Consider the following 25,659-nt stretch of genomic DNA (forward strand, 5'->3'; position numbering starts at 1 on the left):
GAGCTGAGCGAGTGTCCCCTGCTGACTGCCCCCAGGGCTGGGCGGCGCCAGGCTGGCCAGAGGACCCAGTGAGGGCGGCAGGACCAGGGAATCACCAGATCCCATCAAGAGCACTGCAAGGCCAGAGCTGGCTCCCAGCGGGCCACACAGACCCACCGAGTCTCGCCAGTCTCACAAGGTCAGGTCAGAGTCCCCACTCCCGGGTCAGGACCCTGTCTCAGCTGCTCCCAGGGAAATGCAGGGCCGCTCACCAAGCCTCTCCGTGAGCCAGTAAAAATGTCCATTTTAATAAATTCATAACTTTGAGTGGATTTTTTTTATTAGTTTTCTTTTTTCCTTGGGGGGGGGTCACACTCGGTGATGCTCAGGGGCTACTCCTGGCTCTGCACTCAGGAACTGACCCGGGCAGTGCTCGGGGAACCATATAGGATGACGGGGATCGAACTTGGGGGGCTTCGTGCAAGGCCAACGCCCTCCCCGCTGTGCTATGGCTCCAACCCCCAAACCCTGAGTGTTTAAACTGCAAACTGGCAACGTCATTTCATCAATCAGCGTTCTCCAGGTGCCCATGTGATAAAATCTGCTCGAGCAGATAGCATGGTAGGTTGGGTGCAGAAACAGGAGTTCACTGATAGGGTTTTAGGAGTCTCCCTCACTTTCAAGAAAGGACCTCTTGTAGAGCTTGGCGCACTTTTAAAGATGAATATCACCAGGTCCTAAAGACTGTGGGAGACTCTCCACTTCCACTAGAGATATGTGTGAGGTCAGATCGCCTGTGTACTTCAGCCCAAAGTACATATGCACCTGATCTGATGCAGAAGCTGGTACAAGGGTACAAGGTCTCTGAATACATTAGACAGGAAAAAGATTTGCAGAATTGTAAGATCATCGTGCTCCTGCAAAGGGTTTTGATTTTTGTTTTGTTTGTTGGGGAAGGGGGAAAGGAAGGCTCACCCAGTAATGTTCAGGGCTTACTCCTGGCTCTGTGCTCAGGGATCACTCTAGGCGGTTCTTGGGAGACCATCTGGGTGGGTGGGGATCGAACCAGGGTTGGCCGCGTGCAAAGGTAAGCTCTTATCCTCTGTGCTACATCTTGGGGCCCATCAATCAACCAAGTTACGATTTATCCCAGAGACAGGACCAACATAAAAGAACCTAAAGTTGACTTTCATTGTCAAGTTTTCTTTTTTTCCCCCTCTAATCCTCATCCAACGTCTTAGAACAAATGAGCAATTTCTCATAAAAATTTAAAATTTTCACTTTAAAAGAATGCACGTTTTCAGTATGACTAAATCCATGAATGGTTCCCCCCCCAAGTAAACTTTGCATTTCTTTGCAAATATTTTCATTGGGAAAATATACTTCTCATTGGAATGTTTTTATGTTAATGGGCTATTGGCTTATTATTATCACCTTTAAAGAGATGAATATAAAAGTAGCTCAGCTCTCTAGTAACCCCACCGGCCTCACTCACCCTTGGGTGCGGGCGGCGCTCCGGCACAGTTGATTCTCGCCCACTGGGCCCTCGTCATGACCCTCAAGTCCCCCGGGGTGTCGTCCATCTTTGGGGTGTCATCCATCTTGGGGGTGTTGTCCATCTTAGGGGTGTCATCCATCTTTGGGGTGTCATCCATCTTTGGGGTGTTTTCCATCTTCTGGGTGTCATCCATCTTCGGGGTGCTGTCCATCTTAGGGGTGTCATCCATCTTTGGGGTGTCATCCATCTTTGGGGTGTCATCCATCTTTGGGGTGTTGTCCATCTTAGGGGTGTCATCCATCTTTGGGGTGTTTTCCATCTTTGGGGTGCTGTCCATCTTAGGGGTGTCATTCATCTTCGGGGTGTCGTCTATCTCTGGGGCGGCCTGACCCCCTGCTTGGAGCTGCTCTTGGATTCCATGGCCAGATGCAGCTTCCCCTGGTTAGAGAATGATTTTTAAATAGACTGCAGGGTGGGGGGCAGGGGAATAGCTTTAATGGGGGACCCCAGTGTTGCTCTCTATCAGCCTTTCCTGCCCCACCCCCAGATGTTCCCTGGGGCTCGCTGGCTCCTGTGACTAGCCACAGATTCCTCCTCCAAACTCACCCAACGGCCATGCCTTCCGTATCACGTGTTGAAAGCAACCAGAGAAACCTGGGGGTACCCCAGCTCAGGGGGTGGGGGGGGCCCTCTGTGTGGCCACATGGGGCAGCTCTCAGCAGAGGAGACTTCCTGCAAAAGCGGCTCTCCCGTCCCCAGGAGCCCCCCACTTGCTGGGCTGCAGGAGAAACTCAAGGAGGTCTAGATGGAAGGTGCGACACGGAGAAGAGGAGCCCTGCGGGGCTGGCGAGGCGGCAGGGGGCTGCAGACGAGTCTGTTCCCGGTGCAAGGCGAGGGCTCCCCCTCCAACTGCCTGGGGAAGCGCGACCCACCCCACCAGGATGAAGGTGATAGCTAGGAGCCAGCGCCTCTCCGCATGGCCAGAGGAGGCGCCACAGCACAGCCCTGCTCCTTGGCCGCCAGCGGGTGGAGCGGGGAGGGGTGGGGGGGTGGGGCTACATCCAGGAAGTAGGCGGGGCTACGCGCAGTGGCTTCTAACCAGGGAGGAGAGTCAGCCCACCCAGTTGCTACTGATCCAAGAGACAGCAGCAACATAGAATACCCAAAGTTGACTCTCACTGTCAAGTTTCCTACTTTTTCCTCTAATCCACATCGAAGGTCTTAGAGCAAACGAGCAACTTCACATAAAAATTAAAAAATTTCCACTTTAAAAAAAAAAAGTGCACATTTTCGGTATGACAAAGTCCATGTAATGGTTCCCCCCTCCTCCGCCCAGTAGACTGTGCATTTCTTTTCTTTTTAGGTGTTTTAATATTAAAATAAGGATAATAGAGTGTAAAGTAGTATAGTTGTTTTTAAAATTTTTTTAAATTTTAATTTCTTGTTGGTGAATTGCTTGTTAACAATTGTTTACTGTTTGTTAATATCGCAGAGCCTGGCAAGCTCCCCGTGGCATATTCGATATGCCAAAAACAGCAGCAAAAAGTCTCACGATGGAGACGTTACTGGCGCCCGCTCGAGCAAATTGATGAGCAACGGGACGACAGTGCTCCAGTGCTATTCTTGTTTGTGGGTTGGAGGCCATACCCGGGGTTCTGCACCAGAGGTCACTCCTGGAGAGACCCAAGGGACCATACTCCAGGGTGCGAGGGATCAAATCTGGGCCAGCTGCATGCAAGGCAACAACCGCCTTATCCGGTTCCAACTGCTCTAGCCCACGCGAGAGCGCAGCTTTCACCCTGCGCTATCTCCCAACCCCGTTTGCTTTCATTTGGGGGCCACACCCAGGTGCTTGGTGGCCACTCCCGAGCTCAGAGCTCAGGGGTTGCCCTTGTGGGTGCTGGTGTGAACATGGAGTGTACGGGCTGAACCTTCTGTGTGCAGAGCGTGTGCTCCGGAGAGCTATGAGTATTGTTAACAAAAATATTTCTTTTTTGTTCTTCTTTTTTTTTTTTTTTTTTTTTTTTTTTGCTTTTTGTGTCACACCCAGTGATGCTCAGGGGTTACTCCTGGCTCATGCACTCAGGAATTACCCCTGGCGGTGCTCAGGGGACCATATGGGATGCTGGGAATTGAACCCGGGTCGGCCGCGTGCAAGGCAAATGCCCTACCCGGTGTGCTATTGCTCCAGCCCCAACAAAAATATTTCTGTAAAAGTTTTCATGTAAATGAATGGGGCCCAGGGAGATAGCATAGGAGTTCAGGCCGAGGCGCAAATGACAGTTTGATCCCAGCATCACACGGTCCCTCGAGCATCACCAGGTGGGGCCGTGCAGGAGGCCCCTGACTATCTGTGAATGCGACGGAGCAGTGCAAAAATACCTCCGCCCTTCGCTGCTTTCACAGTATTCAGACACACGTGCCTATGACACGGGGTGGGGGTACCTCAGCCCCTCACAGCCCCCTGCCTCGATGGCTGGCACAGATCTTGAGAAAGGCAGGCCAAACACTGAACCCTAAAATCCCCCCCACACACAAATACACTCGCACCCTCTCTCAGCAATCAGCCATGCAGCCATTTAAGCCAGAAAGGGTGGCGTCGGCCTTCCCTTCCCGCACACCCATCACACCCCTCGCTGCCAGTGGCTCCCATCCTGTCACCTCCTCCTCTAGCTTATCCTGGACAGGCCTCTTCTGCCCGTGTCCACGGCCAGGTCTGAATCCAGGCCACGCCAGCTCTCAGGGCCTCGCCCTACCTGCCCCCTCCCACCTCTCGCTCTTCCCAATTCACCATGACGCAGCACCAAACTCCATCAGGTTTGAAGACGCATCGTGGCCCTTCCCCGGGCCCCCCCACCCATTCAGAATAGAAAGGAACTGCCCACACCTTGATGGACAGGGGAGAGCTGTCCCTACACCTTGATGGACAGGGCAAGCTGTCCCATCCCCGACCCTCCTCCCATGCTCTCATCTTACCTTTTGGGGGTCTCTTTTTATGGGATCTCTTCTTTGGAGTGGACCAGACACATCTTTTTCTTTTCTTTACTAAATACAGAGAGAGAGAGAGAGAGAGAGAGAGAGAGAGAGAGAGAGAGAGAGAGAGAGAGAGAGAGAATTTGTGTTGTTTTGGTTTGGGTCACACCCAGCGGTGCTCAGGGACTATTCTGGGCTCTGTGCTCATCTGTGCTCAAGAGTGACCCCTGGCGGTGCTCAGGGGACCCTCTGCAGGGCCAGAAATTTAAACCTGGGTCAGCCTCGTGCAACACTAGTTCCTGAAAGTATCACTTGGGCCCCAGATACTTTTTTCCCCCCTAATATATAGCTATTAAAATGCACCTGCTAACCAAATGGTGTTAATTTTCTGCTCTTACTTTTGGTTCACAAACCCACACTGACTTCTGGTCACCGGTCACTTTTACTGATGCTCCTCACGGAGTAACGAGGAAGCAAGAAACTCTTAAGAGGCCAAGGAGGTGAGGCCTGGAGCACTGGAGTTAGGACACTCATCTCTGAGAGTTTGGCTCAGAAAAGAAGGGCAGAGCCCCGGTGGGAGAAGAAGTCTATGAAGACCAAGAGAAAGCTCCTCTTATCAAAGGAATCAGGCTTGAACATTGGCTGGATGGGGTGAGAGTGAGACGAGAAAGCGAGAGGGCGAGTTCTCAGGAGAGAAGGGGGGTTGGAGGGCAGGGACGGGCTGCCCGGGAGAGAAGGGGCAGAAGCAATCCAGGTTTGCAGCAGGGAGTGAGCTCACCTGGGGCCTTTCTACAAAGCAGGAGGAAAAGGCATCCAGGAAGAAGGAGGGGGTGCGGCAGTTGGGGTTTTGGAAACCAATGAGATGCAGCTTGGGAAGGACCCTTGCTGTTCTTCTGTGTCTGTCCCTCTCCTTCTGCCTCATTTCAGCCAGAGCGTAAAGCAGATGAAGAACAAACAGGATAACCTTTCAGGACCTGTGTTGGAAACCACAGTGCCCGAAAGGAAAGAGAGAGCATGAGAGCGAGAAAGAAGAAAAGTGTCTGCTGGAGAGGCAGGCTACTGGGGGGTGGCAAGAGGGAAACTGGGGGTGGGGGCTGGAGTGATAGCACAGCGGGTAGGGCGTTTGCCTTGCACGCGGCCGACCCGGGTTCGATTCCCAGCATCCCATATGGTCCCCCGAGCACCACCAGGAGTAATTCCTGAGTGTATAGCCAGGAGTAACCCCTGTGTATTGCCGGGTGTGACCCAAAAAGCAAAAAAAAAAAAAAAAAGAGGGAAACTGAGAACATTGGGAATGTACACTGATGAAGGGCCCAGTGTTGGGACACTGTGTGACTGAAACACGATCATGAACAACTTTATAACAGTGCATCTCACAGTGATTCAATAAAAAAATGAATAAATAAATAAAATTTTTTACAGAGAAAGAACCATTCCTGAAAGTGAATCCGCTATAGAGGGGCTGTTTGTACTGACACCAGGAAGACACAGCAGAACTGGCCGTTTCAGCAGTGTATGAATGCCAGCCACGAAGAACCAAATTGTGAGAAAGAAGTCAGGGACGATATCAAATTAATATTTTTTATATAGCAAAAAAAAAAATTGGAAAGTAGGAAAGAAAGGGACAGGAACTCCCGTTGTGTGGAAACATAGTACAGGACTAAGTTCATCATCAAATTAATTTCTGAATATACGGCTAAGAGGGAGAGATCAGAGGTTGAACAACAGCTTTATTCCATAGAAATCAACTTGAAGACTTAGGTGTTAACTGCACCTGTATGTTCATGCAGCACTGTTCAAAATAGCCAGAATCTGGAAACAATCCGAGTGCCCCAGAACAGACGACTGGTTAAAGAAACTGTGGTACATCTACACAATGGAATATTATGCAGCTATTAGAAAAGATAAAGTCATGAAAGTTGCTTATTAGTGGATGGACGTTGATAGTATCATGCTAAGTGAAATGAGTCAGAAAGAGAGGGACAGACATAGAATGACTAAACTCTTTTGTGGAATATAAAATATCATGAGACTAACACCCAAGGACAATAAAGACAGGGCCAGGAAGATTGCTCCACAGTTGGAAGCCTGCCTCATGAGCTGGGGGAGAAGGCAGCTGGGATAGAGAAGGGATCACTGAGTCAATATGATTGGAGGGATCACTCGGGATGGGAGATGTGTGCTGAAAGTAGATAAAGGACCAAACATGATGGCCTCTCAGTATCTGTACTGCAAACCATAATGCCCGAAAGTAGAGAGAGAGAGTATGAGATAAATTGTCTGCCACAGAGGCAGGGGGTGGGGTCAGGTGGGGGTAGCAGGAGGAAAAGTGGGGACATCGGTGGTGGAGAATGTGCACTGGTGGAGCGATGGGTGTTCAATCACTGCATGACTGAAACTCAAACATGAAATCTCTGTAACTATATCCCACAGTGATTCAATTAAAAAAAATTTAGGTGTTAAGAAAAGTAAGTATGGAATTAATTCCTGGGAAGCTGAGCAGGCTTTGAAGGCTGACGGGTCCTGTGCACTGCCCTGGAGTAAAGGGAGGCCGGGCACGGGCGGAGGAAGGACCCGGAGGCAGCTCCCGGGCAGAGTCCTAGCCTGGAGGGTGGTCTAGCAGACCCAGTGGATGCGGAAGCCCCTGGGAATGAGCAGGACAAGGATCTGGGGGGGTCATCGTGCGGGGCGAGACTGCTGTCCCCAGGTACCTTGAGGGGTTAAGGAGATGCAGGACTTGAAAGAACAGACAAGCACTGACTTAGCTTTGAGATGCTCTAGGGCGCGGGCGGGAAGTCCGTGAGCTTCCCGACGAAGAGGAAGTGGGTGCTTATGGGATCATCCTCTCAAAGGAAGGGAGGCGGCGGGCGGGTGGTAGCAAGGGGTGCCCCTGGCCTGTCTCCCAGCAGGAGGGGGGCGAGGCCAGAACAGAGACATCCGAGGGAGCCTGGGCTCCCTGAGGAGCGCCCAGCAGAGCCAAAGCAGGAGGCAGGAGGCGTAGCTGACCCTCTAGGCTGTAGGGGGGCCGGGACCCTGCAGAACAGATGGGGGCGGGGTGGTGGGGCGGGGGAGAGCGCGTTTCAGCAGCCCTTCCGGCTCCCCTGTCATTTTTGTGGAGGTGAGAGTGGAAACAGTGGGGGTCGCAGAGACAAACCCGGAGGACGCTGGGACTAAGCATGTGTCAGGGCGTGGTGAGGACCAGACCCGCCTGCACCCCGCCAGGGCCCGGCCCACCTGCCCTTACCTTTCCTGGGGGTGCTGGGGGGCGTCCTGGGGGCCTCCTGCGGCTCTTCGAGGTCATTCGGTTCAGGGGGATCATCTGGGAAGAGAAGCAGAATTCACCTCGGAGCCCAGAAAAGAAGGTGCCACTGGGGGCTTCAGGGAGAGAGCGGGTGCCCGGGCAGCACCGGCTACGGGAGGGGGTTCGAGTGACCCGTGAGCGCCTCAGAACCTGGGCTGCTTTTGAGCTCTCTGGGCTGTCTCCCCGTCCTCCGTGGGAGGAAAGACGGGGTGCAGCTGTCGCTCGGGGAGGGGGCTGGCAGCAGGGGTAAGCAGAGGCTTGAGTTCTGGCAAACGCCTCTGCCTTTCTTGCTGTTAGGGTTTTAGCTTTTGGTTGGGGGGAGCCACACCTGGCAGTGCTCAGGGGCTTGGTCATCCCTGGTGGGCTTGGGGAGCCCTGGGGGGTCCCGGGGGTTGAACCCAGGTTGGCCGAGTGCAAGGCAGAGGCCCTATCTGCTGCATATCTCCTTGCCCCCCCATCTTTGCCACTCGGGACAGGTGCTGCTCCCGGAGACCTTCTCAGAGTCCCGGGACCCTTCCCTCCCCCTCAGCCTTCTCCCTTCCTTTGGCTTCTCTTCAATAAAATCTTGTTTGTTTGTTTTATATTTGTTTTGTTTTGTTTTCTTTTCTTTTGGGGTCACACCCGGTGATACACAGGGGTTATTCCTGACTCATGCACTCAGAAATTACCCCTGGTGGTGCTCGGGGGACCATATGGGATGCTGGGAATCGAACCTGGGTCGGTCGCGTGCAAGGCAATCGCCCTACCACTGAGACTATCACTCCAGCCCATTAAATGAAATCTAGGATTCAGCCATTCTCTCTCCTGACCTTGCTTTCAGGTTCAACGGCTGGAGGACAAGGAGCTGAGAGCCTGCCCCAGCTGTCATAGCGGGACCCCGGGGGCAAGGGCTCTACAGCTGGGGCAAAGGTCGCAGGTGACACCAAGAACATCAAGGAAGACCGTCCACCGCCTCAAACTCTCCCCTTTGGTAACCAGCATAGCAGCAAACTTCGGTAGCAGTTTAGGGAAACTCCGTATGAACGCCTTGGCGAGGCAAAGGCAGGGAAACTGCCTGCCTTCCCACTTGGGGCGGGGTTTCTTGGCTTCTGGCACATCTGCCTGCACCTCTGCCTGAGGAAGATACTGGCTTTATTGCACGGATTCTGCAACGCGGGAATTTACTTCCACTCTGCTTGGGGGATGGACTTGTTTGGTCCCCTGGAGCAGCCCGTGTGCTCTCCGGACACATACTACCACTCTCCTTCTCTCCCCCCACGTTTCTCTACGCCATTTCCCTGAATAAACGTTATTTTCCTTCGCACAAAACAAACCCAGCAAAGAAGAAACACACACGTGGTGACTTAGAGGTCCGGGAGCGGGTAGCTTTTTAGCTGCTCCAGTTGGGATTATTTCCTCTGGAGAAGAAGGAGAGAAAGCAAGTCTCGACAAGGTTCACACTCGCGGGCGAGACACCAACCCAGCGTTCCTAGTTCTTCCCAGTTCTCTCTTCGAGGAAAGGCAGAAGGCCTGGAGGCCACAACCAGGAAGTCTGCCAGGACTAACTGTGCCCTCACTGGCACAGAGCAAGATGGGGCCCCCACTCCAGGGAAGGAAGCTGGCCAGGGGCCACTTGCCTTGGAAGTCATTTGATGCATTTCAAATCCTTTCAAGGGCATCACCTCGAGAACGCTCGTGTGACGTACAAGTGACAAGGATTAGAAGTCCAAGCTGCCGCACAGCTGGGGGGAGACCGAGAAGGTGGAGCCCCCCGTGCCCAGCCGTGCCCAGCCGTACGGGGCTTGCTGGCCTCGCCTCTGGATGCGGCTGTGCTGAGCTTGACCTAGCGGAAGTGGACTCAGAGAGAGAGAGAGGACGCCATGCCGCTGTGGTTCCAGTCGGGTCCCTTTCTCTGGGGCGCCCAGCACCGCCTCAGGGCGGGTTAAACGGTCGATCACGTCTTCAGAGCCTCTGGCCTGTCCAGCCTCCAGGTTCAGCGGGCACTAGCTCTGCTCCTACCCTTCACCACCCCTGCACCCTCAGCTCTGCCCCTTCCTGTGCCCGGGTCTCTCTCTCTCTGCCCAGCAGCTCTGGCCTTTCCTCGCCCTGAGGCTGGGCAAGCGGCCTGGTGTACGCCAGGGAGCAAGAGACCCTCCCTCCGTGGTGTAGGGAGGCAGGCAGATAGGGAGGCCCCCCCGAACCCCAGGCGATGGCAATAAATTCCCTGGGAAGTAAGAGCTCTGCAGGTGCCGAGGCCAGAAACACAGTAACTAAGGCCTCAGAAGGCCCTCCCCTGGCCACAGCAACAGGCCCAGAGAAGCCCCTGCAGAAACAAAAGGCCAGGAAAGGAATGTCAAAGACCACCAGCACTCCCAATCCCGCTGGTAGCCTCCTCTGCAGCAGACCTCAACCTGGGCAGAAGCCCCACCTGGGGGCAGGCTGCAGAAACCCTCCAAAGGCCACCTGGAACAGAGGAAGCGCGTGCATATGCTGCCTGCGTCCAAGTGGCCGAGCACAGGCGGTGCCCGAGCACACGTGTCGCCCGCATGTCCCCTCTTGAGATGTGTGCTTTCATGCTTTCCTGTCTGAGGCTGGGACGTGTGCAGGGCTCTCTCCGCCCGGGGAGAAGCCCACATTCTCTCTTGAGCGAGTTACTCTCCGCTCTCTCCCACTCTCTCTCCCTCCTTCCCTTCGCCACCTCCAAGTAAAATCTGCTTCATTTCACTGTCTACTCCTGAAATTCCCTTGTGCGAGGTGAGACAAGAACCCAGGAAGCCTGGGTCCCGGGTGGCAGAGGCGGACGGGGAGAAAGTGACCGTCTCTCTCCTCCCCACGTCACATAAGTCGCCCATGGGGCCCGCCGACATCACCTGGACTGACCCAACGGCCTCCACCAAGACCCAGGTGAGCAGCTCAAGGCAGGGTTACCTGGCGCCGGGCCTGGGGCCGCACTGGGCATCTCCTGAACATCCTCTTCCGCTTTTACCGGGGAGCTCCGGGCGGCGGACTCTGGGCAGAGGAAGAACAGAGATGAAGAGATTCCCGATTCCGAGACCCACGAGAAGAGGAACAGCCAATAAAAATGATGAGGTGAACAGACCCCCCCCTGCCCCGCATAGCAGGGACGGGGTGGAGGAGAGTGGGGCAGGGAGGAGGGGTGGGGGGGCTGGGAGCATGACGGGGCGTGGGTTGCGGGGAGTGGGAGGTAGGACAGGAAGTGGGGGCTGCGAGTACTAATCGAACAATGGTGCTCAACTTCTTCTTTTTGGTTTTGGCTTGGGGGCCACGCCCGGCTGTGCTCAGGGCTTAGTCCTGGCTCTGACTGTGCTCAGGGCTTAGTGCTGGCTCTGACTGTGCTCAGGGCTTAATCCTGGCTCTGACTGTGCTCAGGGCTTAGTCCTGCCTCTGTCTGTGCTCAGGGCTCACTCCTGCCTCTGTCTGTGCTCAGGGCTTAGTCCTGCCTCTGTCTGTGCTCAGGGCTTAGTCCTGCCTCTGTCCGTGCTCAGGGCTTAGTCCTGCTTGTCTGTGCTCAGGGCTCACTCCTGCCTCTGTCTGTGCTCAGGGCTCACTCCTGGTGGGGCTCGGGGGGTCCTTGGAGGTGCCGGGAATCGACCCAGACCGGCTGAGTGCAAGGGAAGTGCCCTCCCCCGTCCTATCACGGTGCCCTCTCAACTTCCTCATCCTGGTTGTGATAACTGAACCTGGATGTGGAGGAAGTGTTATCTGGACCAAAAGAAGTCCTTGTCTTGGTTCTGAGAGTGCAACATCCACGGGGCCATTTTCTTTGGCTGCACCTCAGTTGGGTTTAGCTCCTTTTGGATGATGGTTGGGGAGATATGTGACATCGGGTTTGCTCAGTCAGGTCCAGCAGACCTTTACACATTTAACTAGCCAACCCAAGAGCGATAGCACAGCGGTAGGGCGTTCGCCTTTCACGCGGCAGACCCGAGTTCGATTCCTTGCCCCTCTCCGAGAGCCCGGCAAGCTGCTGAGAGTATCGAACTCGAGAGGCAGAGCCTGGCAAGCTACCCGTGCGTACTGGGTATGCCAAAAACAGTAACAATAAGTCTCTCAATGAGAGACGTTACACTCGAACAAATTGATGAGCAACGGAATGACAGTGACAGTGACAGTGATTTTTTCTTGATAGCGTGTGGGATGACATTGGTTTGTCCTTTCTCCCTTGCTGCAGGGAGCTTAGGTTTATTGGGTTACAGCCATCACAGTGCTCCCGAGGCACTCCCACTCCTCGGTGTTTATCTTTGACGTCTCCTCTGTGCTCTGCTTCCCCTATCTGTTAACTACTTAGATCCCCAAGTCAGACCCCGTGACTTGTAAGGTCAGAACCTTCTAAGCACTGCAGATTTTTCATTTGTAAGTAAAATATTGCTTTTCTCTCTCCCTTATGTCCTTTGCATAGTTTACTTTAGAGCAATATCCTTTTTGTATAGACACAGGAAGACAGTGAATGGCATGCTTTTGTAACTTAAGAGTCCACTGACTCCGAAATAATATTTATTCCTGGGCATCCATCATATTTACTTGACTTAGCCTCAGTTGCCCTTAGTTCCTAGCACTCCAAAAGGAGGGTCCCAACAAAGGGCCTGGATGGACCCAGGGCAAGCTGTAAGCTACTCTGGCATGGAAAGGTGACAGACCAAAATGCCATAAAACTTATAATAGGTTAAGAGCACAGTCGTGGACAAATTCTGTCATGACCCAAAGAGAAGTGACTGGACGAGGACCCTGCTAGGGTTAGGAAGGACTAATCCGGCCTGAGAACTGTAGTCTGGGGTCTATAGTGAGATATCCCAAGGAGAGCCACCCTATAAACTTAATATATCTCTTACTGTGTCCGTACAAAATGACTAATATTATTAAGAAATAAATTTAGGATGACTGCTAAAACGTTTACGGACTAAGGAAAGGGGAAATACGCTCTTTGATGAAATTCCGCTCTTGAGCGGATGCCCTAGCAGGAGGAGATCTCAGAAGCGCTTTCCCGGGAGGAAGGGCTTTCATATGTTGGCTGTGCTATCTGACCTGGTGTAGTGGCTACCCCCACCCTTGGAAGTTGGGCTCTAGACTAAGGCAGTGTGACTGGGTGAGAGGGGGACTAGCATGAGGGACAGGAGGGGACGGGAATGAAGCGCAGTGTGAGGCTGGAATGGGGCACACAGTGAGACTGAAATAGGCACAATGGGAGAACAGAATAAATAGCGGGATGGAGATTAGAATAAATAGCAACTGATCACCAGCCAGCCTGGCGGCCCTGTTCCCTCCTTCATGCGGGGTGGGGAAGAGGCTCATGGCGAAAGGTGCTGCACTCACATAATAATGAATACACAGTGGTGACGCATGTTTCTGTCCAGTATTGAGTGTTTCAAAGCATTGTATAATTTTTTTTTCTTTTTGGGTCACACCCAGCAATGCTCAGTGGTTACTCCTGGCTTTGCACTCAGGAATTACTCCTGGCGGTGCTTGGGGGACCATATGGGATGCCGGGGATCGAACCCGGGTCAGCCGTGTGCAAGGCAAACGCCCTACCCGCTGTGCTATCACTCCGGCCCCAGCATTGTATAGTTTTGCTATCTTTTCTCTGCTGGGAGGCACACGCACCTCGGCTCAGGGGTGAATCCTGGTTCTGCACTCAGGAATTTATTCCTGGTGGTGCTGGGGATCAAACCTGGGTCAGCCACGTGCAAGGCAAGTGCCCCACCCACTGTACTATCCTTCCAACCTCACGATGAACCATTTTGCTATCTCTAAAGAAATTTATATTATAGGAGCTGTACAAATTGTTTCCTAGATAAGGGGGGAAAGGAAAACTTCGCAGGCATTTGACAAGGCTACTAAAACATACATCACACAAACCCCACAAGAAAGTGGAGAAATTGTCATGACGCATCAATCTCATCATGGAATAAATGCATGGCTCTAAAATTAATTTCCCCCCATTTTTTAAGTGGAGGCACCATCGTAGACAATAATGTTAATGATTATGTTTCTGCATACTGGGTTCCAACATGGCACCTATCTTTAGAGTATCCGCTGCTGCCCCCACCCCACTATCTCAAAGACCCCCTTCCCCGGGGACCCCCGCCCCTCAACCTTAATAAGCTCAGTTTTGGAGTGCCTAAGAATTTCCATGGGGCTGGAGCGACAGAACAGTTGGTAGGGAGTTTGCCTTGCACACGGCTGACCCAGGTTCGATTCCCAGCATCCCATCTGATCCCCCAAGCACTGCCAGGAGTAATTCCTGAGTGCAGAGCCAGGAGTAACCCCTGAGCATTGCTGGGTGTGACCCCAAAAAAAAGCCAAAAAAAATTTCCATGAACACAGTTGAAATGGAAGTTCCCCCAGTGAGGGCCAAGTCCTTGGGTAAGTGGCACCAACACGTGTGGTGAAGTCAGGTGGCACGAGGACGTGTCCGGAAGTCCAAGAACAACATGTGGACATGTGTTATGAGCCAGACAGCAGCGTGCTGGTATGTGCGACACAATCAAACAACAGCATGCGGCCCTGTGCAGTGCAGTCACACACACATGTGTGCCCTGACTAGGTCTGGCGGGGCCTTTGGATGTCACCTGCAGGACAAGCAGAGCCATGCCAGGTTGCTACCTCCGTCCCTACTCCCCGCTTCTCTTTTTCTCCGCCACTGTCCCCATGGCGTAAGTCCTGGGCCCCCCCCCCCCGCGCTCCCTTCCCGGTGACCAAGAAACTCACCCTGCACAGTGCCCGGGCCAGCTCCCCGCACCTCCTGTGAGCCGACGTCATTTTTCGGGGTGGCTGAGTTGTTCAAAAGAAGAAAAAGCATTACAGGTTGGGGCTGCCAAGCCAGCGAGGAGAGGGAAGGGAGGAACCCGCGAACCCCCGGGGTCTTGGGCAGAGAGCGTGCAGCGGGTGTGGCACACAGCTGGGCGGGTTGGAGGCTCACCTGGAGAGAGTCTCTCTCGCTGGAGGATGGCAGGAAGCGCCACGCGGGGGCCAGGGGGGCGGGGTGGCCGGGCCAGGGGCTCAGCGCGATGACAAGCTCTGCCTAGGTTGGGGCCAGAACGGTGCAGCTGGAGGGAGGTTCCATCCACCATGGGCACTTCAAAGAAGCAGGGGGTGGTTCTGCTCCAGCCTCTGTGGGAAGCGACAACTGCAGGGGGCGGGGAAGGGATGCAGTCAGCCTTCGGGACCATTTGGGGAAGGGGTGGGGGGCTCTTTTCTGTTTTATTCTGTTTCAATTAAAGAGCCATGATTGGCAAAGTTACCGGCAGTTGTGTTTTAGGCAGACAATAATCCAACACCAATCCCTCCACCAGTGTTCCCAGGTTCCCTCCCCACCCACCCCGCTCCACCCCTACCCATCAGCTTGTTTCAGTGGTTGCCGCTTAAGTTCCATGTTTTCAGTGTTGCCAAGTCTGTGTTTGGGGTCTTGGCCACACCCCTCGCTCCCATCACTAATGTAATGCTGCTACCTGCTCACCGTCACTACTTGTTCTCTCGTCTCCCCTTTCTTTTTTTTTTTTTTTTTTTGGTTTTTGGGTCACACCCGGCGATGCACAGGGGTTACTCCTGGCTCTGCACTCAGGAATTACCCCTGGCAGTGCTCAGGGGACCATATGGGATGCTGGGATTAGAACCCGGGTCGGCCTCGTGCAAGGCAAACGCCCTACCCGCTGTGCTATGGCTCCAGTCCCCGTCTCCCCTTTCTTTATCCCCTATTTCCCATGGGATGTGGCACACAGTTGCCGTCATCATCATCGAGTGCCTCCCGCCCCCAATGACCAATGTGAGATCTTCTTGAGCTCACCGGGGTTCAATACCAGAACACCCGACCTGATAGCGAAGTGGTGTCACCCATCAAGATGAGTTTGATTTTGTGCCCATGGAATGAAATTTTCTTTGGTGGTTTTTCAGTTTTGGTTTCAGAACTCTGGTTGCAAAACCATGTGCATGCCCCAATTTTCACAACGATCCCTGTTCTCAGAGGTAAACCGAGCACTGTGCCCTCAAGCCAAGAAAATATAGACTTCTCTCCTCTGCAGGCTCAGAACCCGCCCTTCAGACCATGGCACCCCCACCCCCATCCTGTCCCCAGGCCCTGGGTTTCCTGTCTGCTGTCCCTACAGGGCCAATTCCAGGGTTCTCTCGGGATGTTTTTCTGTTTTGTTTTAGAGACACACCTGGCTTGTTTTGTGCTCAGGGTTCACTCCTGGCAGGCTCAGGGGAGATACAGGGTGCTGGGGAATCCATCCTGGGTCTACCTGCTGCAAGGCAAGTGCCCTACCCACTGTACTATCTCTCTGGCCCTCTCTTATGATTCTTCACCATCACTTGACCCAAAGGAAAACAGTACTGGTCAGAGACCAGGAAAAGGACAGTGAGATGAAATGATGGAGACTCGTGTGTGTGTGTGTGTGTGTGTGTGTGTGTCACAGCATGATAGACATGTCAGGCTAGGGGTGCTCTGTGTGTGTATGTGTGTGTGTGTGTGTGTGTGTGTGTGTGTGTGTGTCTGTCTGTCTGTCTATCTGTCTGTCTGTGTTTATCTTGGTGTGGGCCAGGTTAGGGACGGGGAGAGTGTATGTGTACGTATGTGTTTATCACGTCATGATGGACATGTCAGGTTAGGGGTGCTCTGTGTGCATGTGTCTGTCTGTCTGTCTATGGGTGTATGTTTATCTTAGTGTGGGCCAGATCAGGGATTGGAGTGTGAGTGTGAGTGTGTGTGTGTGTGTCTGTGTGTCTGGATGTGTGTTAATCTCTGTAGGCTAGGTCAGGGGTGGTGTGTGTGTGTGTGTGTGTGTGTGTGTGTGTGTGTGAGACAGTATGATAAACGTGGTTTAGGGATTCTGTATGTGTGTCTGTGTGTCTGGATGTGTATTTACCTCTGTAGACTAGGTCAGGGGTGGGGTGTGTGTGTGTGTGTGTGTGTGTGTGTGTGTGTGTGTGTGTGTGTGTGTGTGTGTGCTTGTGCACAAGCAGGACAGCATAGACCCCGGGGCCCTCAAGCTCCCTCCCCTGCCGGCAGAAGCAGGGTGGGGGCAGCTGGAAGCACGTGAGGGCGGTCAAGGAACAGAAGCGGCTCCCCCGACCACCAGGCCAGAGGACCCCTCAGAGAAAGGCGCCTGTGCTCGGGCCGAAGTGCTTTCCTCACACCTGAACTGACTTGACTGGCTGAGCCTCCCCCCTCCCCGCCTCGCCCGGCTCTGCCATCGCTCCTGGTCACTCCTACTCAGCCCGTTCCTCCTCCGCTTTCCCACACATGCACCCCCCGCCCCCTGCCCCCGATCCGTCTCTGGGTCTGCAACCCCCCTCTGTACTGTCCAGCCCCGTGGTCCAGCTTGACACTCTGCCTTCCAGCCGACCCAGCTGGCTTAGATCTTTATCTGTTTGGGGGAGCGTGTGTGTTTGGGGGAGGGGCCAAGAGAAGGGGGTGGGGGGCCAGGCAAGGGTGCTCAGGGGCTGGGACTAGGGTCCACTGCCGCCACCTGCACGGCCAGCATCATCCCTGCCAACTGCCTCTCCAGCCACTGGTTCTGTCCTCAACAGACAAGTACCCCGGGGACGGCATTCCCAGCTGCCGCCTCTCCCTCGGAGCAACGGTGACACTTCAGGGTCTAAAAAGGCCGTGAGACGCCCCCAGCCGGGGCAGGGCTGCAGCCTCGCACACGGGACAGCTGGCGGCAAGAAGGTGCCCCCTTGTCCATCCCCACCCCTTCTTCTTCCTCTCTGTGGACCCCCCGTCCTCCCTCCTGACGGGGCCTGGGTCACTGCACTCTCAGGACACTGCCCTGTTCCCCCACCCCCGCACGGCCCAGGTGAGACGGGAACAGTCTGTCCATGCACAGCCAGGCCCAGAGGGACCGCGGGCACTCAGGCTGCCCAGCCCAGGCTGCGCGGGGCAGCTTCTCTCCCCCTCACCCTCCCTTCACCCAACCCCCCCCCCAGCCAGAGAAGCTTCCAGAAGCCCGTACGGTTGACGAAGCTCTGCAGGCTGCTCCGCAGGCGGGGGTACTCGTACAGGTTCACGGGGCTGAAGAGGTTCTGCAGAAGCAGCAGGCTGAAGGTCTTCTCCAGCGCGGTGAGGATGTCGTACACCACCTGGGACACGGGCACGTGCATCCGGCAGGCCCGCAGGGACTCCTGGCGAGGGGCAAGGAGGCAGGCGCAGGTTTGTCTCCTGGTCTACTTGGGGCATTTTTTTTTCTTTTTGGGCCACACCTGGCGATGCTCAGGGGTCACTCCTGGCTCATGCGCTCAGGAATCACTGCTGACAGTGCTCAGGGGACCCTATGGGATGCCGGGAATCGAACCTGGGTCGGCCGCGTGCAAGGCAAACGCCCTCCCCGCTGTGCTATCGCTCCAGCCCAAGGGGCATTTTTTTTAAAATTGGGGATGGGGGTCACACCTGGCGAGGATCAGGGGTCACTCCTGGCTCTGCACTCAGGAATTACTCCTCATGGTGCTCGGGGTGCCGGGGGTCGAACCCCAGTAGGCTGCGTGCAAGGCGGATGCCCTCCCCACGGGACCATCACTCCCCGGCCCTACTTGAGCCCATTTCTAAGCCGGGAGCAAATGATCTTGTGCATGTGACACGAGGTAGAAAGTGAAGCGCTCACAGGCTTCACGTCTGTGGGGACGGTGGGCCGCAGGCGGGCACAACTGAGCCTCCAGGACGGGTCTGAGTGACCGGGGTCGCACTCACCTGCGGCACCAGAGAGAAAACCGGGGAGTGGACAGGGCAGCCTTGGCCTTGGGTTACTTGCCCAAGGGCAGAGTCGGGGAGGGGCTGGAGGTAGAGAACTGGGGGACTCCGGAGGGTCCTGGACACGACAGGGGGGTGGGGTGGGGTGGCCAAAGGTCAACACCACTGAAACCACGTGGCCCGGAGTAGCAGAGTAAGTCAGGGGTGTGGGTCTGAAGGCCCCCCGAGGGAAGACAGAGTGGCCGGGGAGGGGAGCTGGGTCAAAGGTCGCTGCTGCGGGTCCTTCTCGAAGGCTCTGGGCAGAGAGACTCTGCAGCAAGGACCACAGGGCTGGGACAATCGGGAGAGAATCCGACTTTCTCTCTGTCCTCTCAGCACCGCTGAGGGCCCGCAGCTCAGGAAATGCTCAAAATGAGCAAGAATCTAGGAAAAGGACGGTGGGAAAAAGGAAAATCCGCACAGTGACCTCCCAGCCCGCCGCGCTCCTGGGCCCAGCAAACCGGGAACCCGAATTAGCGAGGAGCTGCCCCGGTGGCGGCACGAGTGGGCGGAACGTCCCTGCTCGCTCCACAGGTGTGTGCTTCGGAAACCCACGTCTGAGCCCTCCCTGGGCACAGTCCTCCCCGAGAGAACCGGGATAAAGATGCGCAGACGGGGTCATCCTGGATGTGGGGGTTGAACCATCCTGGAGTCCGGTTGAACCAAACCGACTCCAGCGTCCTTAGAGGAGAAAAGGGAGAGGAGATGCCCAGAGGGAAGCGGAGGGCATGGGGCTGCGACCAGGCCAGGAGCGGCCAGCAGCAGCCCGGAAGGAACAGGAGCGAGAAGGACACACCTCCAGAGGGGGCCAGTCCCGCCAACAGGAGACTTGGGGACCCGCCCCCCACCTTCCCTGCTAACGAACCCGAGGGGTCCGGCCTTCTAAACTCTAGATGCGCTGGGGACGGGCTGTCCCATCCCAGACTTGGATCACGGACTTTCCCGCGGGAACCGCCGGGGAGACTCACCCCGTACAGCCGCTCGGTGATGACGGCATTGTCTCGGAGCCCCTCGAAGAAGGGGAAGGGCTTGGATATGGCGGAGGCAATGACCACCTTCTGGTGGATAAAGTGCTGACGCAGTGCTGCCTCTAAGGTGCGGGGCGGGGCGAACATTCTGCAGCGGAGGCACAGGGGAGAAGAGAAAAATCAGAGGAGTACGCAGCAGGCGGCCCTGCACCGGGATACTGGGCCCAGCGCCCCCCACACCCACCCCCCCACCCCCCGCCCCAGCCGCCCGCAAAGCCTCAGCCAGGAGACTCCTGGGTGTAAGAAACAGGAACCACATCCAGAACCCATGAAAGCTGACCTGGAAATCCCAAAGGCAAAGGCTGGAATCTCGAAGATTGCACCGTGATATACCCACACTTGGGGGGAGGGTGTGACTGGTAATTTATTATTATTATTAATAATATTATTATTATGGCTTGGGGGCCACACCCAGCAATGCTTGGGGATTACTCCCAGCTTTGCACTCGGATCACCCCTGGTGGTACTCAGAGAACCACATGGGATGCTGGGGACAGGACCTGGGTCAGCCACATGCAAGGCAAACGCTCTTCCTGTTGTGCTATGGCTCCGGCCCCAACAACTTATAACCGACTTGATCTTCACCAGGTCTTTGAGAGCTGGTTGCTCTGACTGTGGCGTTTATGGCAGGAGGGGAGGGGGGCGGACCAAGGGGTGGGGACACGATGGCTTAGAGAGGGCTGTTCGCTGGCTAGATGCTCTGAAACTCACAAGCGGTACAGGGGACACGTGTGGAATTCTGTGGCCCCAGGTTTATTGCCCCAAGTCTTTTGTCTTAAGTCTTGCTGTCTTGAGTATCCCGGCCGGTGGCTGCTGCTGTGTGGACAGCCAGGCCCGTGCCTTACGGTCTACACCAGCAACGCTCATGCCCAGCCCTACTGGGTCGGAAGACCGGAGATCTGCGGTGTTCAGAAGGGTTGGCAAATCGGGGCTGGAGCAACAGCACGGCGGGGAGGGAGGGCGTTTGCCTTGCACATGGCCGACCCGAGTTCGATTCCCGGCATCCCATATGGTCCCCCCGAGCACTGCCAGGGGTAGTTCCTGAGTGCAGAGCCAGGAGTGACCCCTGTGCATCGCTGGGTGTGACCCAAAAAGCAAAAATAAATAAATAAATAAATAAAAGAACAGTTGGCAAATCACCTGCCATCTTGGGCGTGCAGACACGGCAAACAAACCCTTTTGGCTGTGGGAAGAAGACCTGCCTTGGCTGACTCAGCTGACATCCTCCCTCCCCTCCTCAGAGCCAAGACCAGCCTTGCCCTTGGCCCCCAGAGCCATTCACAGACACGGGACATGCCGGGCCTGCACACGTCGTGGCCCAGTGGCAGGTTCCTGCCCGGCGTGCGTGAGGCTGAGAGTGTGACCCCGCACCCCAACAGCACCAGGTGTGACCCCTAATTCTGCAGCCAAGGGTGTGGGCGCCCCCAGCAGCAGCACAAACTCTTACGGGCCACGAGAAAGTATCGGAAAGTAGGGGCCCATTTTACAGACCAGCCCGAGACCACCTGTCAAGAAAATGGGACCCAGGACACACAAATGAACCTCGGACCCGAGCAACTTGCTGCAGAGACGGCCCTGGACTTTGCAATAGGCCGTTTCCGCCAGGCTGCTCCAGGCGGGGGCAGGTGCCGTCCCTCCGCCTGCCCTCTAGGAGCTCCGGCAACTGCGATTTTCTAGATGTCAGGCGCAAACTCCAGGTACGAGTGGTGGTGACGGCAAACGCCAGGCCTCACGGGACAGGGGAGGAGCGGGCCCTTCTCCTTCCCCTCCCCCGCCTCGCCCAATGGGACTCTGAGATGACGCCACACCCGGCCACTGTCTACTTAAGCTCCCACACGGCCACGATCCAGAGACACATAAACGAATCTTGGACCTGAGCAATCTGCTGCAGCGATCTCTCCAGACCCTAATTATTAAAATCTTAGAATTCCTAGAGCACGCAGCCACTCTTGCGGCCACACAACCTTATATTGTATCCACAACAAGCCACACAAAACATATGGTCCAGCATTGCCTTTTCAGCAGGTGTGACTGGTGGTGGGACTGGGCTCGAAATATCGAAGGTAACTGATGTAAAAAAAAAAAAAGTATTGTGCAAATTGTCTGCCACACAGGCAGGGGGAGGTGTGGAATGGGGGAGGGGGAGTACTGGGGATTTTGGTGGTGGAAAACGTGCACTGGTGAAGGGATGGGTGTTTGATGACTGTATGATCAAAGCTCAAACATGAAAGTTTTGTTACTCTACCTCACAGTGAGTCAATACAAAATAAATAAATAAATAAATAAATAAATAATAAAATCCTCAGAGACCTGGGCCCTACACAAACAGGATGAGAACGCTATTTGGGTCTCCCAAAGAGGAATTGAAAGAGCTATGCTAGGAGTATCACATCTCACTCAAGTGAGAGAAGGAATCTGGAGTTCCAACCTCCACTGACAGTCAAGAATCAGGGACGCTGTCTCGTTTGCCAAGGCGTCAAAAATCAGATGGGCCGGACACGTAATGCAATTTAGAGATGACTCCTGGACTAGAGCTGTGACTGACTGGATTCCACGGGAAAAACACTGGGCAATGGACCTCTTTATTCCTGCCTCACTTGGCGGCTGGACTGAGCTGCACTCGGTGACTCGTCCAGCCGCAAATGGAGCCCGATTGTCTCTCCTAATTCTTTAAATCTGAAAGAAAAATTTTATATTGTAAAATAGAATGATCCATAACAGTACAGAAAACACAACGCCCTGAGGGGGGTGGAGGGAGCTACAATCATGAGTAATCCTAGGAGGCTGGGAGCAGGTGTGTGTGTGCGTATGCGTGTGTGTGCATGTGTTTGTGTTTGTGTGCGTGTGTGTGCATGTGTTTGTGTGTGCATGTGTTTGTGTGTGTGTGTGTGTGTGTGTGTGTGTGTGTGTGGTGGGGTGGGGGGGATGGACAGTCCATAACCTGCCAGTTGCAAAGATGAGAGGGAGAAAGCCAGAAGAAACTCGTTCTTTTGGACAAGGAGGGGCTTGGGGTCATAATCGGGATAATCACACAGCAGTGTCAAGACAGAACTTCCGCATGCTCCTGACTGAACCCCGGGAAGAGAACAAGGCTCCAAGCAAAGCTCAGTGTCACCCGAGAGCCAGCCTGTGTGTCTCAGTTAAGTGAGGTCAGATTTTTTTTTTTTTTTTTTTGCTTTTTGGGTCACACCTGGCAATGCACAGGGGTCATTCCTGGCTCATGCACTCAGGAATAACCCCTGGCGGTGCTCAGGGGACCATATGGGATGCTGGGATTCGAACCCGGGTCGGCCGCGTGCAAGGCAAATGCCTTACCCGCTGTGCTATCACTCCAGCCCCAAGGTCAGATTTTTACTGGCTGAAGGGCTTTTTTTTTTTTTTTTTTTTTTAATAAGCCAAAGCCAAACATCCACACAGAACCGAAAGATCAAGGGGCTGGGGAGAGTACAGCGGGGAGGGCCTTTGCCTTGCACACAGCGGACCTGGGTTTGATCCCTGGCACCTCATATGGTCTCCAGGAACCCGCCAGGAGTGATCCCTGAGTGCAGAACCAGGGCTAAGAAGCCCCAAGCACTGCAGGGTGTGGCCAAAAAACCTAAATAAATAAATAACCAAAAGAGCAAAAAGACAGACCGTTAAGTCAAATGCACTTTACATACATAAAAAGCCTGGCTCACTCATGGGCAGTTGAGAACTTGTGCAGGAAGACAACTTGAGAAGAAAGTTGATAATCAAATTGGCCAAGATAGAAGATAAAAGCAAACTTCTCGACATGTGGGCCGGAACACGAGCTAGCAGGTACCTTCCAAGGGACTTGCAATACGTGTTCCCTTGCGTTTCAGATTCTACCTCCGAGTCGTCATTTATTTTATGTTTATTTATGGTATTATTATTTTTAACCTTATTTTAGGAACCAGGATGTACAATAACGGTAGCAGCAGGGTTTCCTGCATAGAACATTCTAGCACCACACCCCCCACCCAAGTGTCAGCTCCCCCTCCAACACCGACCTAGTGGCCTGCCCACCCCCTGGCCCCCAATAAAAAGCAATTCTGGGTTTCTGGCCCAAAGGGCCTTTGAGTAGGAGCTGTTTCCTTACTACATTTCTTCAGATGCAAGTATTAGAGAGATTATTCTGACACTGTCCCCGGAAATAGGGTTCATGGTGTGCTCAGGGAGCAATCGCCTGATCCTGAACTTCTCTTTGCCACCCACTGCCTTAACCCCTGGAGCCCCCCCCCCCCGTCCCCCCCCTGCCCACTGGGCCCCTGCAAAGCTCCCTCAGGAGGAGGGGGAGGAGGAAGAGGAGGAGGGAAGAGGAGGGAGGAGGAAGGAGGAGGAGGGAGAGGGGGAAGAGGAGGAGGCGGCGGCGGCTGGGATGGGGAAGGGGCTGAGCCCGCCTGCTTCTCCCCCTGCCCGGCGCCCCTTCCACCTTCCCCGGGCACCCCGGGCACCCCAGCCTCCCTGGGCCCAGCAGGCTCTTGCCAAGCCCCGGGCCGGGCCGGGAAGCCGCGTGGGCCGCGCGGGGCGCGGGACGGGCCGGAGACGCGCGAGACCCCGCGGGGACACGCACCTACCTGGACGCGGGAAGCGCTTCCCGGGCGCGAGGGGACCCGGGAGGGCGGCGGGGGGCACGCGGGCACCCGCAGGAACGCGGAAGGGGCCGGGCGGGCGGGGCGGAGGAAAGAAAAGCGAAAGCCCTGGGCGGTGGGCGGGAACAGGCTGGGCGGGCTGTCCGGGGACAGGGTGCTGGGGAGCAGCTGCAGGGGACAGGCTGGGCGGGCTGTCCGGGGACACGGGGCGGGGGACAGGGGCGCTGCAGGGGACAGGCTGGGCGGGCTGTCCAGGGACACGGGGCGAGGGAGGGGGGCGCTGCAGGGGACAGGCTGGACGGGCTGTCCAGGGGACACGGGGCGGGGGAGGGGGGCGCTGCAGGGGACAGGCTGGGCAGTTCTGTTCAGGGGACACGGGGCGGGGGACAGGGGCGCTGCAGGGGACAGGCTGGGCGGGCTGTCCAGGGGACACGAGGCGGGGGACAGGGGCGCTGCAGGGGACAGGCTGGGCCGGCTGTCCGGGTACACGGTCCTGGGGAGCAGCTGCAGGGGACAGGCTGGGCGGGCTGTCCAGGGGACATGGGGCAAGGGAGGGGTGCGCTGCAGGGGACAGGCTGGGCGGGCTGTCCAGGGGACACGGGGCGGGGGACGGGGGCGCTGCAGGGGACAGGCTGGGCGGGCTGTCTGGGGACATGGTGCTGGGGAGCAGCTGCAGGGGACAGGCTGGGCGGGCTGTCTGGGGACATGGTGCTGGGGAGCAGCTGCAGGGGACAGGCTGGGCGGGCTGTCCAGGAACACGGGGCGGGGGACGGGGGCGCTGCAGGGGACAGGCTGGGCAGGGCTGCCCAGGGGACATAGGGCAGGGGGTCGCTGCAGGGGACAGGCTGGGCAGGCTGTCCAGGGGGAGGGAGCCACGTCATCTCCCAGGCGGTGGGGAGGCAGGAGGGCGCAGGGTGCTGGTGGGAGTGGGCGGGAGAGTCCCGAGAGCAGGTCACAGCCCTGCAATCCCCTGCCTCCCTCCCCTCCCCGGTCCGCCCAGTCCTGCTGCCTCCTTTGGGAGCCTGTTCGATCCATCCCTTCCCGACTCAGGCCTGTGGTCAGTTCTCTCACGCCCCCCCCCCCAACGTCCAGCCCCTAGAACAACCACACTCTAGAGAGTGGGGCCGGATAGCGAGGCAGCAGGCCAGGCGACTGCATTGCTCTGGGCAGAGCCGGGGTCCACACCTCGCCCCCACCCACCCTACATGGGGATCCCCCAGCCCCACTGGGTGTGGTGGCCATCCTAGACCCCCAGAATAAAATAAGGCACAAAAGCTGGAGGGGAGGGAAGGCAACTTGGAAACGAGGAGCAGGTCAGGACAAAAGGAGAAATGAGGGGCCCTCACTAAAGGCCGTATCACATCCCGGCACCCCGTAGGTCCCCAAGACCACCAGAGGGGTCCCCAGGTGCAGAGCCAGGAGGGAGCCCTGAGCACAGCCAGGTGTGCCCATCACTTCACTTATGTCACTTGTCATCTCACTGATCTTCCATTTGCTCAAGCGGGTGCCAGTAACATCTCCATCCGTTCCTGTCACGTGCTAGTGTAGCCCAATGGTATCCGCTCACTCCA

At 55.7% G+C, this 25,659-nt stretch overlaps 1 protein-coding gene across 1 annotated transcript in view; it reads right to left on the bottom strand.

Moving 5' to 3' along the window:
* LOC101546294 (nuclear body protein SP140-like protein) overlaps positions 1-24,158 on the bottom strand; it is a 49,697-nt gene extending 25,539 nt beyond the window's left edge. The window contains exons 1-9 of the mRNA XM_055123499.1: positions 24,074-24,158; positions 19,437-19,584; positions 17,699-17,867; positions 14,668-14,874; positions 14,457-14,519; positions 10,659-10,739; positions 7,695-7,769; positions 4,454-4,522; positions 1,475-1,915 (exon numbers count right to left, since the gene is read on the bottom strand). Of these exons, the coding sequence (XP_054979474.1) occupies positions 1,475-1,915; positions 4,454-4,522; positions 7,695-7,769; positions 10,659-10,739; positions 14,457-14,519; positions 14,668-14,874; positions 17,699-17,867; positions 19,437-19,583 (1,252 nt within the window). The 5' untranslated portion in view covers position 19,584; positions 24,074-24,158. The remainder of the gene's footprint in view (positions 1-1,474; positions 1,916-4,453; positions 4,523-7,694; positions 7,770-10,658; positions 10,740-14,456; positions 14,520-14,667; positions 14,875-17,698; positions 17,868-19,436; positions 19,585-24,073) is intronic.
* Between the last annotated feature and the right edge of the window lie 1,501 nt (positions 24,159-25,659).

The sequence above is a fragment of the Sorex araneus genome, chromosome X (assembly GCF_027595985.1).
Source record: "Sorex araneus isolate mSorAra2 chromosome X, mSorAra2.pri, whole genome shotgun sequence".
Classification (NCBI taxonomy): Eukaryota; Metazoa; Chordata; class Mammalia; order Eulipotyphla; family Soricidae; genus Sorex; species Sorex araneus.